At 34.4% G+C, this 18,943-nt stretch overlaps 1 protein-coding gene across 2 annotated transcripts; it reads left to right on the top strand.

The window, feature by feature from the left end:
• The first annotated feature begins 760 nt into the window (after positions 1-760).
• LOC582122 lies at positions 761-17,990 on the top strand. 2 transcript variants are annotated; one of them, XM_011684910.2, is made up of 13 exons: positions 761-1,123; positions 4,332-4,425; positions 6,337-6,420; positions 7,401-7,481; positions 7,849-7,932; positions 8,563-8,649; positions 10,028-10,327; positions 11,362-11,621; positions 12,601-12,722; positions 13,848-14,244; positions 15,095-15,611; positions 15,930-16,048; positions 17,287-17,990. In XM_011684910.2, the coding sequence occupies exons 2-13, from the start codon at positions 4,347-4,349 to the stop codon at positions 17,632-17,634; spliced, it is 2,478 nt and encodes an 825-aa protein (XP_011683212.1). In that variant the 5' UTR covers positions 761-1,123; positions 4,332-4,346; the 3' UTR covers positions 17,635-17,990. The 2 variants fall into 2 exon arrangements, with proteins under 2 accessions (XP_011683212.1, XP_011683217.1); XM_011684915.2 differs by having other exon boundaries at positions 763-1,123; positions 13,851-14,244.
• The last annotated feature ends 953 nt before the right edge of the window (positions 17,991-18,943 follow it).

Genomic DNA, 18,943 nt, shown 5'->3' with positions numbered 1-18,943 from the left:
ACCATTGTACGGCCGTAGGCACTATTTGAAATTTATCAAAATTTACCGGGAGCACCGGTAAAATTTTATATTCAATTTTTCTCGAAAACAGAAAAGTTTTAGGGGCTAAATTTTATAGTGCTTATATAATACATCCACAGGGGCATCCAAATATATCAAACTTGTAAAGAATCACTATATCCACCCAATTTTCAAAATTTCTCAAAACTTTGTAGACTATGTCCCTTTTGCAGCCAACTTCAAATTCTGTAGAACTTTGCAGGAATTATGAATATGTCATGTAGACCTATGACTACTATCTAGTATCTGTGAATTTTTAACATTAGCAGTGTCCTAATATTCAAATTATGCAAGAAAACCCGTTTACTTGCTAGACTTCAGTCAGACACACGGGTTTTTTTTTTCTTCTTTGGTAATATAACTATACATAAAACAAGCTGTATAAAGGGTACATGAGCATTTGTCTACATCACTTAATTTTAATTTAATTTACTTCTAATTAAGGAACTTTACATAACTATCTTGATCTAAGGAGACACGAACGAAAGAACGATTCACTTCTGAATGACAAACGCCCATGACCTAAAACAACAACACCAACAATGACTCGATCGTGCTTTCGGTCGTGAGTTGAGATTGAGAACAATGAATCAATCAAGATGAACATCCAAAGTCGTAAAGTCGTGTAAAGTCGAGTCAGGTAGATCTTGAAGTTGAATAGATTGTAATCGCTCAAGCGTGTACACAATACAGCGCATGTTTTGAAAACAAAAGCCGCTAGCTTGGTGTTGTTGTTTGCTACAGCATGACACTTTGACAGTTCGAAAAAAGTTGTTAGAGCCTACTGTTGACTTTGTTGTTATTTCTGAGGTTACTTGCTACTGTTGGTCTCTTCGTAATTCGATCTAGCTAAAAAATTGAGATTGAGATAGATCTAGGGTCTACATTGCTACAAAATTCTAGTATTAATCTAGAGAGGAGTCTTCCACATGTGCTCGGCTCAGCAGGCAACTCGGCTGTTTCACTTTCAACCATCTTCAGCTTCAGTCAATCCTACTACTACTAGCTAGATCAGAGTGGTGCAGATTCTATGTATAGACTCTACCTAGAGATTCTAGGCCAGGTACGTAGACAATCTTTATTTTCTGTCTAAATTTGTTATAGATCTCGACCTAGCTATAGATCTAGGCCTGAAAAATGGTCCAGGACTGGTTTGGAGAGGGTGCTTATTAAATATAGGTCTAGGTACGTTACAATGTGTGCGCTTTCGCCATGAAGATTTCTGCCATGGTATCCCTAATCCTTTATGGGGCTGTTTGCCACTAGTTCTATTAGACGTAGACCTAGGTCTAGGTCTAGATCTAGGCCAAATTTAAAAAAAAAAAAACATATTTAGCGTCCTGTTTTTTGAAAAATAGGAAGGAGGAGGCCCTTTTTTTTTTTTTTTTTTCTTCAAAATGGCCGCTCAAAATGGCCGCCCGGTACATTTATTTCCCTGACAGTCCGGCTTTTTTTCAAGATGGCCGCTGACATTTTTTTTAAATTCATTTTTTTAAAATCAGAAATAGATCCATTTTAGCAGTGTTTTCCATGTTTTTTTTTCTTTAAAAAAAAATTAAAAAAAATAAAAAATCTCTAAACATGTAGATCTAGACAGCTAGACCACTAGATCTAGATCTAGACTAGACTTTGATTCTAGAGTCTAGATCTATATTTTTTTTAATGGCCTTATCGGAGACCATTTGGATAGCCTTTTGATGGGCTGATTCAGGCACGGGGAGGGGGGGGGGGTGGAGTTCTGTGTATTTTGGAGCGAACCCCCCCCCCCCCCCTCCCCTTTGAGATTATTTTTTTTTTTTTTTTTTAATAAAACAAAACAAAAACAAAATTATGCCAATAATTGGCTGACCTCAAACCCCCCCAAGGGAGCAAAATGTCAAATTTTCAAATTTCCAGAAAAAAAAAAAAATGTCCTCTTAGGCCAAATAAAAAACAAAAACATGTTTAGCGTCCTTTTTTTTGTTGAAAAATAGGAAGGAGGAGCCCCTTTTTTTAATTTCTTTTTTTCATTCAAAATTGCCGCTCGGTACTTTTTCCCTGACATTTGGGCTATTTTTCAAGATGGCGGCCTCCTATTTTAGCAGTGTTTTTCATGTTTTTTTTCTTTAAGAAAAAAAAAATAGGAGGCGGCCCCCAAAAAGGAAGCGGGCGGGGACGCTAAACATGTGATGTATGTTTTGTTACATGGCATTACCCCCCCCCCCCCCCCTGCTTATTCAGTGGCTGGCTGAGTCATTGCGATTTTTGGGGGGACCTTAAAAAAATTTTTTTTAAAGTGTCTTCTTCCTCGACAACTAATAGTCGTTATTTTTCCACTTGAAGACATTTTCAAGCCCCCCAGGCTCTTTTTTAAGGGAAGTTCTAAATTAGAATTATCTTTCAAATGCCTTTTCATTATTTTTGCCTGCAAATGGGACATACATGTAGTACCTTAAGTCTAAACTGAAGACTACAGTGTAAGTCAAAAAAAGTTTACACCTAGAAATTTGCTAATCATTTAAATATCATCTATGAACGGTAAATTATTATACTAGCCTACATCTTATGAAAGATTGTTTTATCCCAAATCATTTAGTTTCATTTGTGTGTGGTATGTGTTCACGCTTGGATGACAGGAGGCATTGCATGTTTGCGAGAGTGCAAATATTGACTATTCATAAGATGTATATGGTAACTATTTAGGGCCTGCTGTTCATAGATGATTTTTTAAACAATTAGCAATTTTCTAGGTGTATAAACTTTTTTTTGACTCACACGGTATAAACCTACATGTAGATCCAATTTTAGCCTATTTTTTTCTTCTTTAACCTGAGCTGAAGGCTCAACGCCTCAAGATTATGTCACTTTTCCAACTGCAATAATGATCAGTACTATATAGGCCTATTGAATTATTGTTGCAAAAGAAAAGCCAAGGAAAACGCTCCTATTCCTAATCTATATTGTCTCTGACTCTGAGGTTGTTGTAGACGATTTAATTGCCTTAACTTAAGATAAGAATCATAATTAAACCAGGTCGATTCCTTACTTAGTTTATGACTTAATTTACAAATTCCCCAGAAACAAGCAAAATACACAAATATGGCCTATATTTTGTGTATTAACTTAGAGAAGTTAGAGTTCAAGTAGATAACATAACCAATAAATAAAAAGCAGTGCACGTACCACTAGTTAACATAACATGGGCATATGATTCTCATGTACACTGTAACTGTTAAAGTCTATACTAGACCTATGGATAATATGAATACAGTCTACCATACTATTTAAGGCCAAGTCCACTCCAGAAATAACTTGCTTTTGATAAAGGCAAAAAACATCAGACAAACCAATCAAAAAAAAGTTTGAGCAAAATCGGATATCTAATAAGAAAGTTATGAATTTTTTTAAAAGTCTGTAAAACTATGGAATAATGAAAATCACAAGACAAATTGGAAATTCACTTATTAGTCTGTGACGTTATGTCCGCACTATCCACTAAATGTTTTCTTTATATTGATACTATAAATTTCCTATTTTTTCCCTTAAGAATCTTATTTATTCACACCAGCATCCAAGTTAGATTGACAATAATATGTTTTTGTGTGGATGCACTAATTATAGAGAAATTTTTTTCAGTTAAATCATGAAAAATGTCGCTTTTGATAAACTATTTAGATAGAAATCGATAATTATGAATATACAATATTCAGAAAATAGTATAAATTCTTCAAAGTTGATAAAAGATTTTGTGCAATGTCATGCACGCAATATGATATTGATCATATAACCTGGGTAAAGGCATGGGGAAATCAAGTTTTGGGGGATAAAAAGAGAAATTAATGGGATTAAACTATACAAAGCAATTGATAAATAGTGAGGACATGACGTCACAAACTGATAACCGAATTGGCAATTTGCGTAGTCATTTCCATTGTTCTATAGTTTTACAGACTTTTTCAAAAAAAATTCAAAAAAGTAAGTATTCCTGCATGTATGATGTAGCTTCCAATGAGGGGTAGAAAAGAAAACATCATTCAATAGGGTAAAGTTAGGTGAAGTAAAAAAATACTATACAGTACATGTATGTTACATTTTGTTGCTATAAATTGTACAAAACGTTGGTAACTTGTAAAAATGATCAATGCACTTCATGATTTCTCTTTTTTGCTAGAGTTGCATCATTTGTCAGGTTCAGCTTTGATTGGAACATGTTTGACAATTTTTTTGTTACATTTGAATTGCATGTGAAGAAAAAAAATAGTATGACAGTTTTATTGTTGTTTTATATTCAGGGTTTCTCATGAGGCATGGCTACTGTGAATGATATCAGTTTCACAGAGCTTGAGAGTGATGCTGAGGATAATCTTCCAAGTACATGGACCACAGGTACAGTAAAGACACACATTATGATTCCTCTAGAGAACTTTACTGTCTACCTGTTTTACAAATTGTGGTTGCGCAGTCAGTTCTTTTTGCTTTAATTATCAGATCAATTCATTTTAAGGATAAAGTATGAAATTTAAAGTGAAATGGTAACATTGTATTTGGACTGGAAAAAAAGAAACAAGGAACTACATCTGTATAATTACACTTGTAGCCATATTTTAACTCATTCCTGAAAAAAATTGCTATAATTCAACTATGAATGCCTCTAGCCCAGTACCAAAGTAAGGAAGGGAGATCTGGTTAGTGGTATTTGGAGCTGGAAATGTTGATCTAGAGATGATTCAGGATTAACTGTAGCGCACACACTGACATCAAATAATGTACATGCATGAATACTTTAATATAGCGAACAATTTTTTCAATTATGAACAGTGTTACTGGTTCACATATAAATTCTACCCAATATCGATGACATTTCAAGGGTATTTACTTGTTTGGCATTAGAGTAACCTTGTACATTTTTTTAGAGGAAACGAATCGATGTTTGAAGGGAAAAAAAATAGATTTCATTTATTTTCTTTATACTGAAAAAGTTGTGTCGTATAATATAGCCCCTCACCCCTTGTAAACAAATGAAGATTTACATGTACATGTATATACTTTCAGAGACAAATATTTTTTTCATATTAGTTTTATTGAAGGAAATAGCCCTTATTTTCAAATATTCCTCGATCTCTTCTAAATTTGAACTACCGTAAACAGACAAAACGTGTAGCAATGAAAACTAAAATATGTTTCTCTTCTTTTTCTTTCAATCAAATTTTGACTGAAGGGGCAGTGCAAATGAGTGTTACTTGATCTCTTTAAAGCAGATAATTACAATGTCTTTACCGGTACTCCAATTTTGACATTTTTAATATTAATTGATTGATCTACTGTACATGTATGTTGATGCTGTAACAGCCCTATTTACAGTTCTTTATTCATTTCTTTTTTAATATTTATTTTTAGATTTTAGAAATAATACAAGGGAATTTGATTTTTTTTTTTTTTTTACGAACATGTTATCTATCATGAAGGCGCTGAAAATACTCTACAGAATATTACTTTGTAAACATTGTTTCAGAGCTGTGTTGAGAAGTTCATATATTTTGAAAGGAATTATATAATGGGGATATGTCATTTTTAGGCATTTTATTACAATTTCATATCTTTGGCTTGCAAGTACAGCCACCAGAGCCTTTAAAAGGTGATGTGTCCCTCTTGCAGGCTCAAAATACAAAGTTTTGTAAATTCAATGATAAACAAGTAATAATACATGTATTAACTAAAAACTCCTCTTAAAAGTTTAGCACTGGAAAATTAGCTTTATGTTAAATTAAGTTAAATTCTTCACAGGGTAGAAAAGTACGCCAATAATTCAGTCTGATGTTTCAGACCCTTGTACTGCATAGTCTTACATTATGTGCTGAGTAAAGACAAAATTAGTTTAATTTTGTTCTAAAGCAGGTCACTGTTGTGTACAAACTACAAATGATACCCTTCACAGATCATTTTATTTAAGCTATTATTAACATAGAAGACAGAAGTCAGTCAGTCACTAGCTCCAAAGTGTCTAAAAGTTGAGTCAACAAAGTAAGGAGACTAGGTCACTGGCTTCACTGCCAACTTATAAATTTCACAGATGGGACAGTTATGGGACAGTCTCATGAATCATTCCTGCCAAATTCTACTGGATTTGTTACCTGCAAAACCTGCAAAACCAAATTACCTGCAAAAGGGACACTCTACCATGGTTACAAGTAGAATCCATATTGCTAATTAATAATAAAAATGCTATATGACCAGATATGAATGTATAAATGTATATCATAGCATACTGTATTTGATAATTTGAATTTAATTTTACAGGTTTACAGACCCCTGGAAATACTGTCACAGAGCTTGATAGTGATGCTGAAGAGGATGCCCAGCCTTTCTCTGCCAGTAACTCGGGTATGTGTTATTCCATGAATGGCTCTACAAACGAGTGTGAATGCACAAAGTACCCCCCCCCCCATTTTGATTGTGTTGCATAAATAACATTAAATGACATTGAAGAATTGGACATATTGTGCAAAAAGTAAATTTGGTTATTTTAAAATAGCAGTACGGTTATAGAAATATGAAAACACTTTCTAGTAATTTTGAAAATGAGAAATGAAAGAGTCTGATATAAGAATTTGAATTGTTAATATATCTTTGATTAGAGTATCTAAAGGTAAAGCCCCTTTAAAGTGTTGGGAGCCCGGAATTCGTCAACAATTTGATGGGAGAACTTTACTTGAATTGTATGATAATGTGAAACAGGGTGTCATTTATTACACACTTCTGTAAAGATTCAGGTTTTCTGTTGTACGCAGAAAACCTATATTTTGTATTCTATCATCAATATTCGACTTCAAACACATTTTTTTTTGAAAATGCTGCATCAAATTCTTGGGGCTCCCAACACTTTAGAGGGGCTTTAAGATTGGATGTACATGTAATATCAGTATTTGCAGTGCTTCATGTAACTGCTTATTATAATAGATACAACTGTATATGCATGTGCTTTATCAATACGCAAAGCATGCATGTGAAATTTCAGCTCATGTACTATTACTACCATTTGCAAACCATTAAAATGCATTTTGTTACACCTCCAAATAGATTCTGATGAACAGTAATATTAAATTACGAAAGCATGCTTATTTTTCAAGTTATTTAGTTGAATAAATCGATCACACATACCTCTTGAATTTAAAATATTTTTAGGTTCACACTGGGAAGAGAAACTCAGAACAAATCTGATATTGTCTTAAACTTGTAATACGAAGCTCTGGCAGAGGCAGAAAAATAATTTTTCTGCGATCTGACTGACTATATGTCATAATTGACAGTTAATTCCTGCTCAGCTCAAATCTAATGCGGCATTATGTTTCTTTCATTTAAAGGTTTACAGTCCACTGCAAATTTCACAGAACTTGAGAGTGATGCCGATGACCTTGAGGATGCTCAACCATTCTGTAAATCAGGTATGGCCTACAATGTGTCATTATTGATGATAATAGCACAATACTTATGTCTCTGGAAAGAGAAACTCAGAAAAAATTCAACTTGTCTTGTACTTTTAATACAAAGCACTGGCAGACTCTGGCGAAAATCTAATTTTTTTGAAATTTATCTTGACTATATATATCTCATGATTGACAGATCCTGCTCAGCTCAAATTGAATGCAGCTGTTATCTTTCTTTCAATTGATAACAAATATATGATATTTGGGAGTAAACTTGATGTTGACAAAATAGAACTTTTCTCTGATTGTACAATATTATTATAGAAATGATATATCATGCAAAGTCAAATACATATTTTTGCTTATACCCATTGAATATTTATAGATTTACAGTCCACTAGAAATGATATCACAGAGCTTGAGAGTGATGCCGATGACCTTGAGGACGCTCAACCATTCCGTAAATCAGGTAGGGCCTACAATGTGTCATTATCAATGATAATAAAGCACAATACTTATGTCTCTGGATTTTTTATAAAGGCAGTTTTCGCTTAGATTCTGAAATGTCACATGTTTCCTGTATGCGAAATGTCAATGGTCTCAGAGACATAGTATTAAATTATACAAGGAAAACTGTTAAATTGCTAGACTTTTAAAACTGACAGACACTATTGAGTGAGTGACTGATCTGTTAACAGTTAACATCAGTTAAATGTGAATGGTATATTATTATTTGTACACAACAGTAATCCACTTCTTGAAAATTAAAAAAAATAAACCTGATCTAGTCTTTATTCAGCACTAAATTGACAACCAAGTGATGCAAAAGTCTGAAAACAGACTATTTTCTGAGCGTACCTTTCTAAATGCGTTTTGTTAGCAGTGTCCTATTCAGATGGCTGGATTTCTAAAGTGAGGTATATACATGTAATACAGAATCATCAATAGATTCTGGGGTAACAGTGTTTCGTGCTGGCGCTTATTTCTCCATTGCACACAATTTATTTCTAGTATCTTTCTAGTTTAATGTGAATAATAAGAATTGCCCTATTTAGTAATTTATTTTCCTAACTTCCATTTGTGTCCATTTTCACATCAGGTAAAAGGAAAAGAGAGGTAACATTGCTTCTGGACTCATCAGGAAGTGAAGCGAATAGTGCTTTTGAGCAAGAGCGGAGAAAACGAGGTACTTTCAACGATCTTTTTTTTCTTCACAAGACAATACAAATATGTTACCTTTTGTTTGATCCTTTCTTTACTTAATTTTCCTGCAAGTTTAGTATATGCCCATGCAGTAAGCAACTTCATAACGAATATTGTATTTAATAGTTTTGCAGAGCTTTACAAAATATGGACCTGGATATTTGATTTTCATGTTCACCTAGAAGAGCTATTCCTCTAACTGTGATTTTGCCTCTTTTATACATTCCCATATTAGGATTAAAACCCGTCTACAGTGTTTGGAGCCCCAAATTCGCAGAAAATGTATTTAAAAAAGTTAAATTCTACTCTGTGCAATCACAGCCATAGTTAAAATAAGATATGTGTTACGTGGCAAAACTAAGCTTGCTTAAAAACAATTGTATGAATACACCCTTAGCAGGCTGGCGAAGAATATGACTTTGGACAGATTTTGTAACTTTCAAACAATTAATTGCCTGAAGATAGTACTGCAACAAATTTCGGGTCCAGGGTCAGCTTACCTTTGCTGACTTCTTACTTTCTCCCTCTAATGCAATACTCACACATCCTGGATCTCCAAACTTGCAAACTAGGGAAGTAATATTTCTACTCATTTACATACTACTTGATAACTTGGTGACTAGGTTTCATCTCTGCTGTGCTAACACTTCCGAGGCTCTTTGTAAACTCACTTTCTTTGGTCGTGACCTTTACCTTTTCTTTTTTAAACTCATCAATTCTTCACTTATCAGAAGTTGACACTGCTAAATTACAATGCAATTATTGATCAAAGTGGAGACTGTCATAGATTGATACATTGGTGTATGTATGACACATTAACACAATAAGGTTCTTTTTCTTAAACATCTGTAATACTAGTACAATGAACTTAATAGTAGTTTACACCATGGTCATATGGTTACTGTCTTAAGATTTGCCCCATTAGTTCCCTGTTTATACTTTCTATATAGGTGAACGATGAATACTGGTAAAGTGAAACACTCATGGTACATTAATTTTTCTGAATTCTGCACTATTTATTTGACCGCGAAATTTATTTGTTTCTATATGAATTAAAAAAACATGTGAAAAGGTGTTTACACCACTCAATGCCAAACATGAAAGAAGTAAAATTGAAAATATTAACAGTCTTGAGGCCATCTGATGTTAAGCTCATGGGAGCATTTAGCATTAGGGCTTCATGGGCATGTTAAAGTTACAAGGATTTCTTTGTTCATGCTAGACATGTATTTACATATCTGCATATAAAATCGAGTTGTATGTGGCTCTCACTGCGAAGTACATTTGAAATTAAGAGTTCATTCTATACTGCAACCATATTATTATAAGCCGGAAATTTTCTGTGCACCTTTTTTTTACAGTCAAAACTGGTGGAGAGACGTTATTGTCCGTTTTCAGTGGAAGATGCTGCTCTTCCGATTGCCTGGCGAGAGTGACACGAGCAGATGCAGCTGCAGCCCGCTCAGCCTTCAAGGAGAAATCTTTGTGTGATCAGCGGATATGGCTTCTGGAGTACTTCAGGACTCATTCTTCTCAAGCTGAAGATGGGAGCTTTCAGTTCTCATTCAACATTGGTCTGGAGCTGGTGTGTGCTACAGCCTGGTACCAGGTGGTTGGAATTGTGAGATCAAGATTCTACGACTGGCAAAAACGGTTCAGAGGTGAGGTTAATAATTACAGGTATTGTGATAAAAAAACGAAAGTAGTATCCCATGGCATTTTTTCCTTTTTAATTTTTGGTACCTCATACCGGGTACTTATTTTGACCTACAATTTAGCATCATTTACAATGTAATTCTTTGAAGTCATAAAACAAGATGTTGCGGAAACCTATGATTTTTAAAGTATTTATATTCCTTTCTTTCATTCCTTCATACAAATTTTAAATCTTTTTTTGGTCCACACATAATTTTACTACCGTACAAATGTTCATGTAGATTGATTTCAGTTCCATCTCTTGTTCTCGATCAGTGTTTTCTTCGCACATTGGAAGCCAACTTGGCATTTGTTCCAATGCATGTCAAGCCTATTTATGTCTAGAAATTACAATAACTTCATGAGCATAGCATCTATGATACATGTGGATTTTGTGCTTGTTCTATCGCACATGGTGGGCACTCGATCTTCATTACCTAGTTCCTCAGAAATGACTTCAAGTTGTAGGTTCTCTTGATACCTTTCAAAAGCTTAATAACAACAGTTGGTATATCTTTGCGATATCCAAAGAGGTGGGTCATAAGCAAGTATGCATGAAAATACATTATGAAACTGTGGGTCCCATTAATGCAGAATATGTATCAGTTTTTAAGGGAAATTGAGTTCTGGGAAGGTCAGTTAATTTACTGATGGAATTTGTCTATTTATTGTAAAAGGCATAATGAAAAATTATTTAAAAAGAGAAAACATGGATTTATTGTGTATTATGTTTCTCACCAAAAAACACACAAATGAAATAAGGAACTCATTAAAGAGAATATGAATTGAGGCCAAGTTTTTTATTGATTCAAATTTTAAAAATCTCTTTAGAAATTCCTGACTTATACCCAAAAGAAAGCTTTTCTTTAAAAGCAAAAGTAGAGTATTTTTTTAAATTAAAAGAAAAAAGTCAAGATCATGATAAATAAGACTTTGTATTGGTTTTACTCAATTTTTTGTAATGCTTATCTTTTCGATTTCCCTGATTTCATGATACAAGATGGAATGCTCTACCCACTACCAGCCAATTTCAAAAGGAGAGGGTACAAGACTCAGAGAACTCTCAACGCAAAGACCCAATTAGACCGAATAGCACAGAGGTATGGGGACAGAATGCCTAACCAGGAAAGACTCAATCTCCCGTCATCCTTCACAAAGAGAGAGGTGTACGAGAGGGTCAAGGACAATGCAGAGGTGTGCTCAGAGTCACACTTCAAAAGAATCTGGAGGAGTGAAGAGCAGCACATAACGATCCCAAAGGTATCGTATTTTGAAATTCCTATTCACAATAAATATAGATTAACCTTATTCAGACTGCTTTAAAGCCTCTCTAAAGTGTTGGGAGCCCCAAAATGTGATGACCAAATTAATTTTACCTACATCGCATAATGATGTGGAATAGAATGTAATTTAACACTCACTAGTCAAGGATTTTCAAGACAAATGTTTATGAAGACTATATTTGAAATAATGCAAAATTTTTGTTTTGTGTTGTACACAGAAAACCTCAATTGTATAATATTTCATCAGTGTATCGTTTTCAAACAATTTTGTTTTAAAAATACTTGCAAAAGTGAGTGTTAAATTACATTCACTTACAAGTCATTATACAATTTAAGTGAACTCCCTCAACCAAATGTTTAGATGCTCCCAACACTTAAGAAGGACTTTAAGAGAGTAGGTCATGAATGGGGATACAATTTAACCCCCTTCCCACAAATCCTTATCAGAATGTTCAGACAGAAGTATTGTTTTTTAATTTTATTGACCACAAATTATTGATTGAAATGTTATTATAAATTATGTAATTCAGAGGCAGGATTTTTAAGAATTATCTCTATTTCCTATATGAAGCAATTTGAAGCCCAAACATTCTAGCAAGTTTTTAAAATAGAAATATGTTCTGAAAAAAAATTTTTTTTTTTAAATACCAAAAATGGTTCTAGTGTATTAAAAGTCTAAGACAAATAGTGTGCAGTGAATCTTTGGATTAATTATTGACTCTTTGTCAATTTTTATTTTAGAACTATGTAAAGCCTATTCTATATTCTATATCAGATGGTATTCCATCTGTTTAAAAAAAACAGATTATCAAACTTTTGAATAATGTATTTCAAAATAATGTTTGGATGAAAGAACTTTTTTAATAGTGAACCCTTTGTTAAAGAAAACTAGCATGTTAAGTGATATATCAACATCCAACAAATATTTTATGTGAATTGAAATTCATTTTCTGCAGGTGAACCGCTTTTCAAAGTGTGACGAATGCACTGAATTAAAAGTCAAGCTCGGCCAAACCAATGACAAAGTGCTAAGGAGAAGTCTCATAACCCAACACCAAAAACATGTAGAGAAACAAAGGTACAGTATATAACATACTTTCAATTGATTGGTCTTTGAAACAATTTGCTACAACGAGTCTAATGTATACTCAAGGTGGAGAAATTTGATATTATTGTATTACCACAAGATTCAAGACTTCTATATAAGACATGGGACCAGCAAAATTAGCGTGTTATACTATGTACCTTATTATAACAAGGTTCCACTGCGGTAAAATCTCAAAAAGGAGTGAGAGATTTGACAGAGGTAAGATAATCACAAAATTAAAAAAAGGAAAAACCCCTTGAAAAGACCTCAACCTGAAACTGCACAAAACAATTTTGTGCATGAGCAGTCATAACTTTCCTGATTATGATCTATGGTTTTTTTATGGCATTCATGCTTTTTGTGTACTAGAAAGAAAATCTAGGAATTAAGTGAATGACCCAGAGCCGGTATTCAATTCAATACTTAGCATAAGTTAGAAATTTACTAAGTAAATGGCTAAGCTAAGTAATTTACTTATCTCCTATTCAAAACGCATTTAAGACTTATACTTATGTAAGACAAAATCTAGGTAAAATACTAACTGATAAGCATTATGCCATCACACGGTCAATCAAAAGTAATGCGTTGCAATAAATGCTATAAGTGTGTGCAGGTTATAATACTGTGTAAGAAAAACATGCCTGCCAATCAAGGCCTCCAAATAATTGGCTTAAGTCTGGTAGGGAGCTGTCTTTAGGGTAACATACTTAGCCAAAAGTTTGAATTGAATACCAAAATTGGCTAAGTATTTATCTAAGCCAAATACTAATTAAGCTTAAATTTTGTACTTAATTATTGACTTGAATACAGGCCCTGATCTCTAATTATGTTATTATTTCCCTTTAATTCTGAATACATGTACAGTCAAACCTGTTTTAAAGCTCACATTTAAAAAAAAAATCACTAAAACTTTATATTTGTAGAGCAGTTTGCATGTTACTGAATCTCTTTAGGAAGACCACGTGTCCATAAAGGCCACTTTTGCCAGCTTCCTCGGGAAGATTGTTTGGCAAGTTTGACTGTACTGTGAATCCTCAACAATGTGTTTAATACTCACTGTTGAATACTGAATATATTCTCAATAGTGGTATTCTTGTCCCTAATTTATTGTTTCAGCAGCAGTGAGAGGCAGAAATACTACAAGCACATTCAAAAAGCGAAGGCAAGCCCAGACAAATATATGAGCATCATCATCGATGGGATGGATCAACACTGCACAGCAATACCGCAACTACACCCAGCACCCAAAGCCCTCAGCCACACGGACCAACTCAACACACACATCACTGGCGCTATTGTACATGGCAGAGGTCAACACACTTACATCGACGTCAAAGAATACCCTCATGACAGCAACCTCACCATCAACATCATCCTCAGCATTCTCATCCGCTACGCCGACTCCCTTCCACCAACTTTGTATCTCCAATTAGACAACACAGCAAGGGAGAACAAGAATCGACACGTCTTTGCCTTTCTCTCTCTCTTAGTGGAGCTCAATATCTTCAAAAAGGTGAACAAATCCCTTTAAATAATCACTACATATTCTTTAAACATAGGCCAATTGCAATTTCCTTTTTCAAGTTATACCCGGTGAACATCTTGGCAATAATGGCAATACTTTGATAATGTCATTAAAATTATAAGGAAACCAAAAGCTAGCTGCCTTCTCTTTTGTTTTTAAAGCCATAGGGTACTTGAAACTCAAACTCAAGACATGTATAAGTATCTTGTAGAGCTAATAAACTGATTTGATTTTAGCGTCATGAGGTCAAAGGTCATGGGGTTCATTATGCATGCTTATAAATAGCTTGTGAACGCATTATCATAAGAGCCGACAGATGGATTACTATCAAACTTAGGACAAGTATTTATCTTGCAGAGCCAGGTGTATAAAAAATTAGCCTAATCAAGATATTCTGGAAACCTGTTAATGGATTACATACAAACTTTTTAAAATTGCTTTTTTAAATTTATACCTGTTAGTTTAAAATTAGATTCCTCTAGAACTTGACCATAAACATTGTTAATATCTTAACTCTTTTTTTACAAGTTTATACTACAGTACAATACAGTATAAGTAATTGAATTGCATTCCATACCTGATGCGGAATCTGCTATTCAGTTATGTACATCTTCAAGACCTCACGTATAACATTCAGTCATTTCAGTTGTAAAAACGGTAAACATGTTGTTTTTTTTTGCGATGAGCGACACTAAAATCTTTCCTTGTTCTTGGATAGAAACAAACATTTATGCTAGTTTTTAACTTTTATGAACAAACTGAATACATAATTACCAATAATAAAAAAAATCTAATCTTAATGTTTTTTTTCTATCTAATCTATCTTCCTGAAATGCAGATCAAGGTTGGCTTCTTAATGGTTGGACACACACACGAAGATGTGGATCAGTTCTTTTCTCGAATCTCTACCCACCTTAAAAAGCACAGCATCACGACATTTCCCAAACTACTACAAGCCATCCCTGCCTCATTCAACACTCACACTATGACAACTGCCCAGCGAATTCTGCACATCTTTGATGTCCGCGACTGGCTTCTGCCCCACCAACATAGTATGGCCTATCACAGCAAGCCACACATATTCAAGTTCACCCTAGATCAAGCCGGGAAAGCCACACTCCAAACCAAAGACTGGTCCACATCTCCACATTGGTGCGACACAACAGGCCTGACCCGCATTCTGTCGTCACTTCCAGATGGACAACCCAGGCTGGTGAAGAAGTCTTTTACAGACATCGACATTCAACAAATCGAGAGGGGGGCAGAGAAGCTGCGACCATATTTCCAGCCAGGGGACATTGAGGCGTGGAGGTCACTTTGTGAGCTCCTAACCTTAGAGGAAGAGGAATGTGAAGGTAAAAAGATTCATGCTGATGTTTGTCACAATGTTTGTCGCAAGTTTTAGATTTCAGGGAAGGAAGAGAGGATCTTTGTCCCTCCTTCGAACATAAGGATGACACAAAAACCGCTGCCACTGTTGGGGGATACATTCGCAGTGCGCCACAACACAGATTGCGATATTTCTAGTTATTTGTGTATTTCGTATACTACTTAATGTATTTGATTAATTTTTTAGGGATTTATATCTGATATTTATTGATGCACTATATAGTGAACAGTAAACTTATGTTATTAATTTTCTTGAATACATGCTCTTCTTTATTCATCTACAGAAGACGATGCAACAGTGAGGTGGCCCATTTGCGACTTGCTGCTAGCGGTCAGTCAACCAGTGAATGCTCCACAGCAGGAAGTGCATGCTGACATCATAGAGGAGGAACCATACAGACAGGTATTTTTCTATCATGCAGAAATAAACTAGGATATTATCACATGAACACCTAGCTTAATACTGTTAAAGTTTCATTTTTCAATTATAGAATACTATTATACTATAGAAGTGCTCAACTTCATATATTGCATTGTTTCTTATGCAACCTAAAACACATTCCACTTTCACAACCTCAAATGTTGATTTGTGGGCCCCTGAACCCCTAAAAATGCAAGAAGGAATGCATTAGGAACAATACTAATCTTAGTTCAAGAAATTACAGATCTCCAATGTAAATACAAATGAAAACAAAAACCTCTATATATGGCACTGTTGAAGACGTTATGTCTTTGTGTTGTCCTTTTGTTAATGCAATAACTTTAGACCAGATTAGGAGAGCATAAACAAACTTGGTATGCATGGCTATGACAGGATGATATGATTAAGTTTTGGGGTAGATAGATCATTGGTCAAAGTTCATGAAACAATTATATGATAGAATCGAAAGAGATATCTCAATTAAATAGATCATTGGTCAAAGTTCATGAAACAATTATATGATAGAACCGAAAGAGATATCTCAATTAAATTGGGTATCTTTAAATGCAGGTTAGTGTTGAAGGGAACTGGTAGCATTGTTGAAGGTTGATGACAAAAAATGCTTAATTTTCATATGAAATGTTACTTGTTATATTCCTACTACTGTACAAACCCTCTAACATGCAAAGATTCCTGAAAAACCCACAAACCACAACCATATGCTTTTCTTTGAAAGTGGGATATGTAAAATCCCCCTGTCAATTTTCAAATTGTTTTTACTTGTAAATATGACATAAAACATTGCTTTCAAAATCGTTCATGACTCAAATGTTTAAAATGGTATAAAGAGTCTATACATTGCTTTATAACAATTTGCATTAACCTTGATTTTAGTTTTATTAAAGTAATGTAGTTGGCAGAATTTATCAATAAATCAGATCAGTTTTCACTAAAACTCAGATTGTCTTTGATTGTACGGAAGCATTGAATTCACTACCTTAGCAGTATTTTTCATTCATCTAAACAATGTTACCATGTCCCTTTAAAATTAATATACAGGGAATGTTTAATCATGACAAGTCTGAGGCAATTGTGTCATATACGGGAAACCCTTTATCTCAACTGCACGCAGTTGATTTTTTTCTACAAGTTGTAACTACCTTCCGATTATTTAAAGATACATGTATGGATACTTGGTTTATGCTTGTCTGTTTGCTCAGGTTCATCTTGGACCCAAAGGGAGGAAGGAGAGGAGGACAGAAATACGGGAGGGAGATATGGTGGCCACCTACATCGAGGCGTATAGCACACACTGGCCACAGATAGGACGTGTGGACAAGGTCACAGAGGATGGCCTTGTACTAGAATGGTTTACAGGGACATTGACAACAAAATGGAAGAAGATGATGGTTGCTGTCACAGGACAGCGTGGCCGGAAGCAGGTTTGGGTTGAGACCATTCCAAGGGATAGTGTAATTCTCCTTCCTTTCACTCTGACCGCTGGAGACAAACTGCCACTTCAGGTAGTGAATGGGTTGAGGGAGAAACATTGGGATTATTTTGAGTAGGTTTCTGCTTTATTTTGAGGGGTATTAGGTCTAGTTAAAGCCCTTCTATAGTGTTGGGACCCCCACAAATTTGATGGCAATAATCCACATAGTATGCGTACTGACATAGGGGTTTCATTTAACGCACAATTCTGCAAGGATTTTCAAGACAATAGTGATTGTAAAGACAAATAATAGAAATAAAGGAATTTTAGTTTTTCTATTGTAAGCATACAACTCAAATTCATTTTTTCTTCAATAATCATGTTTAAACAGATTTGTTATAAAATAATCACTATGATGATATTGATTTCATTATTGCTACAGAAAAGAATGAACTTTAGTACATTAAATTTGAGGTACATGTGTGTAACATATGTGATAATTTGTTCGCCTTGCAACTGCTCTGAAATATTTTGTTTGGCTCAAGTTTTTATCTAGTATGTATTAGAGCAGAGACCAGAGGATATTCCTTGTCAACTGTTAATTTAAAACAACATTTTTCCTGTATGAGTATTAATTTATCTCCAAAAGTTTTGCACGTGGGATGTAGCTTTTTTGAAGATACTTGGAATGTATATTTCTACAGAAAGAAAAACATTAGCGAAAATCAGTGATGTCAGTTTACAGGTTGCTTTTAAAGATAATACAACGTGTTATCATGGGGTCATGGATTTGGTTAAAAAGTATATGATTGAAGCATCTATGAGTGTTATCACAGGCCAAAACAAGGCTAAATTGCTTAAAATCTCAATAATAATCTGATTATGCTGTATAGTGTCCTTTGTAGATCAATATCACTTTGGCTTTAAAACAATGATTTTTTTAACTATATACTGGATATATATATACTGGTTGAATTTATAATTTTGTTACTGTATCAAGAATTCTACATGATATCTGAAAGCATGTTGGTTAACATAACGCTTATACCATTTAGTGCGCTGTAGGTTGGTATAATGCTTATACCATTTAGTGCCCTGTAGGTTGGTATAACGCTTACACCATTTAGTGCCCTGTAAGTGGTATAATGCTTATACCATTTAGTGCCCTGTAGGTTGGTATAACGCTTATACCATTTAGTGCCCTGTAGGTTGGTATAACACTTATACCATTTAGTGCTCTGTAGATTGGTATAACGTTTATATCATTTAGTGGTCTTTAGATTGGTATAACGCTTATACCATTTAGTGGTCTTTAGATTGGTATAACGCTTATACCATTTAGTGCTCTGTAGATTGGTATAACGCTTATACCATTTAGTGCTCTGTAGTATACAAATATACACTGTCTTGATAGGTTCTGGTTAAAACTATGCGCAAGAGGCGAC

This window comes from Strongylocentrotus purpuratus, unplaced genomic scaffold, assembly GCF_000002235.5.
Source record: "Strongylocentrotus purpuratus isolate Spur 01 unplaced genomic scaffold, Spur_5.0 spur5_scaffold_10, whole genome shotgun sequence".
Lineage (NCBI taxonomy): Eukaryota > Metazoa > Echinodermata > Echinoidea > Camarodonta > Strongylocentrotidae > Strongylocentrotus > Strongylocentrotus purpuratus.
This window is presented reverse-complemented; position numbering and strand designations above follow the sequence as displayed.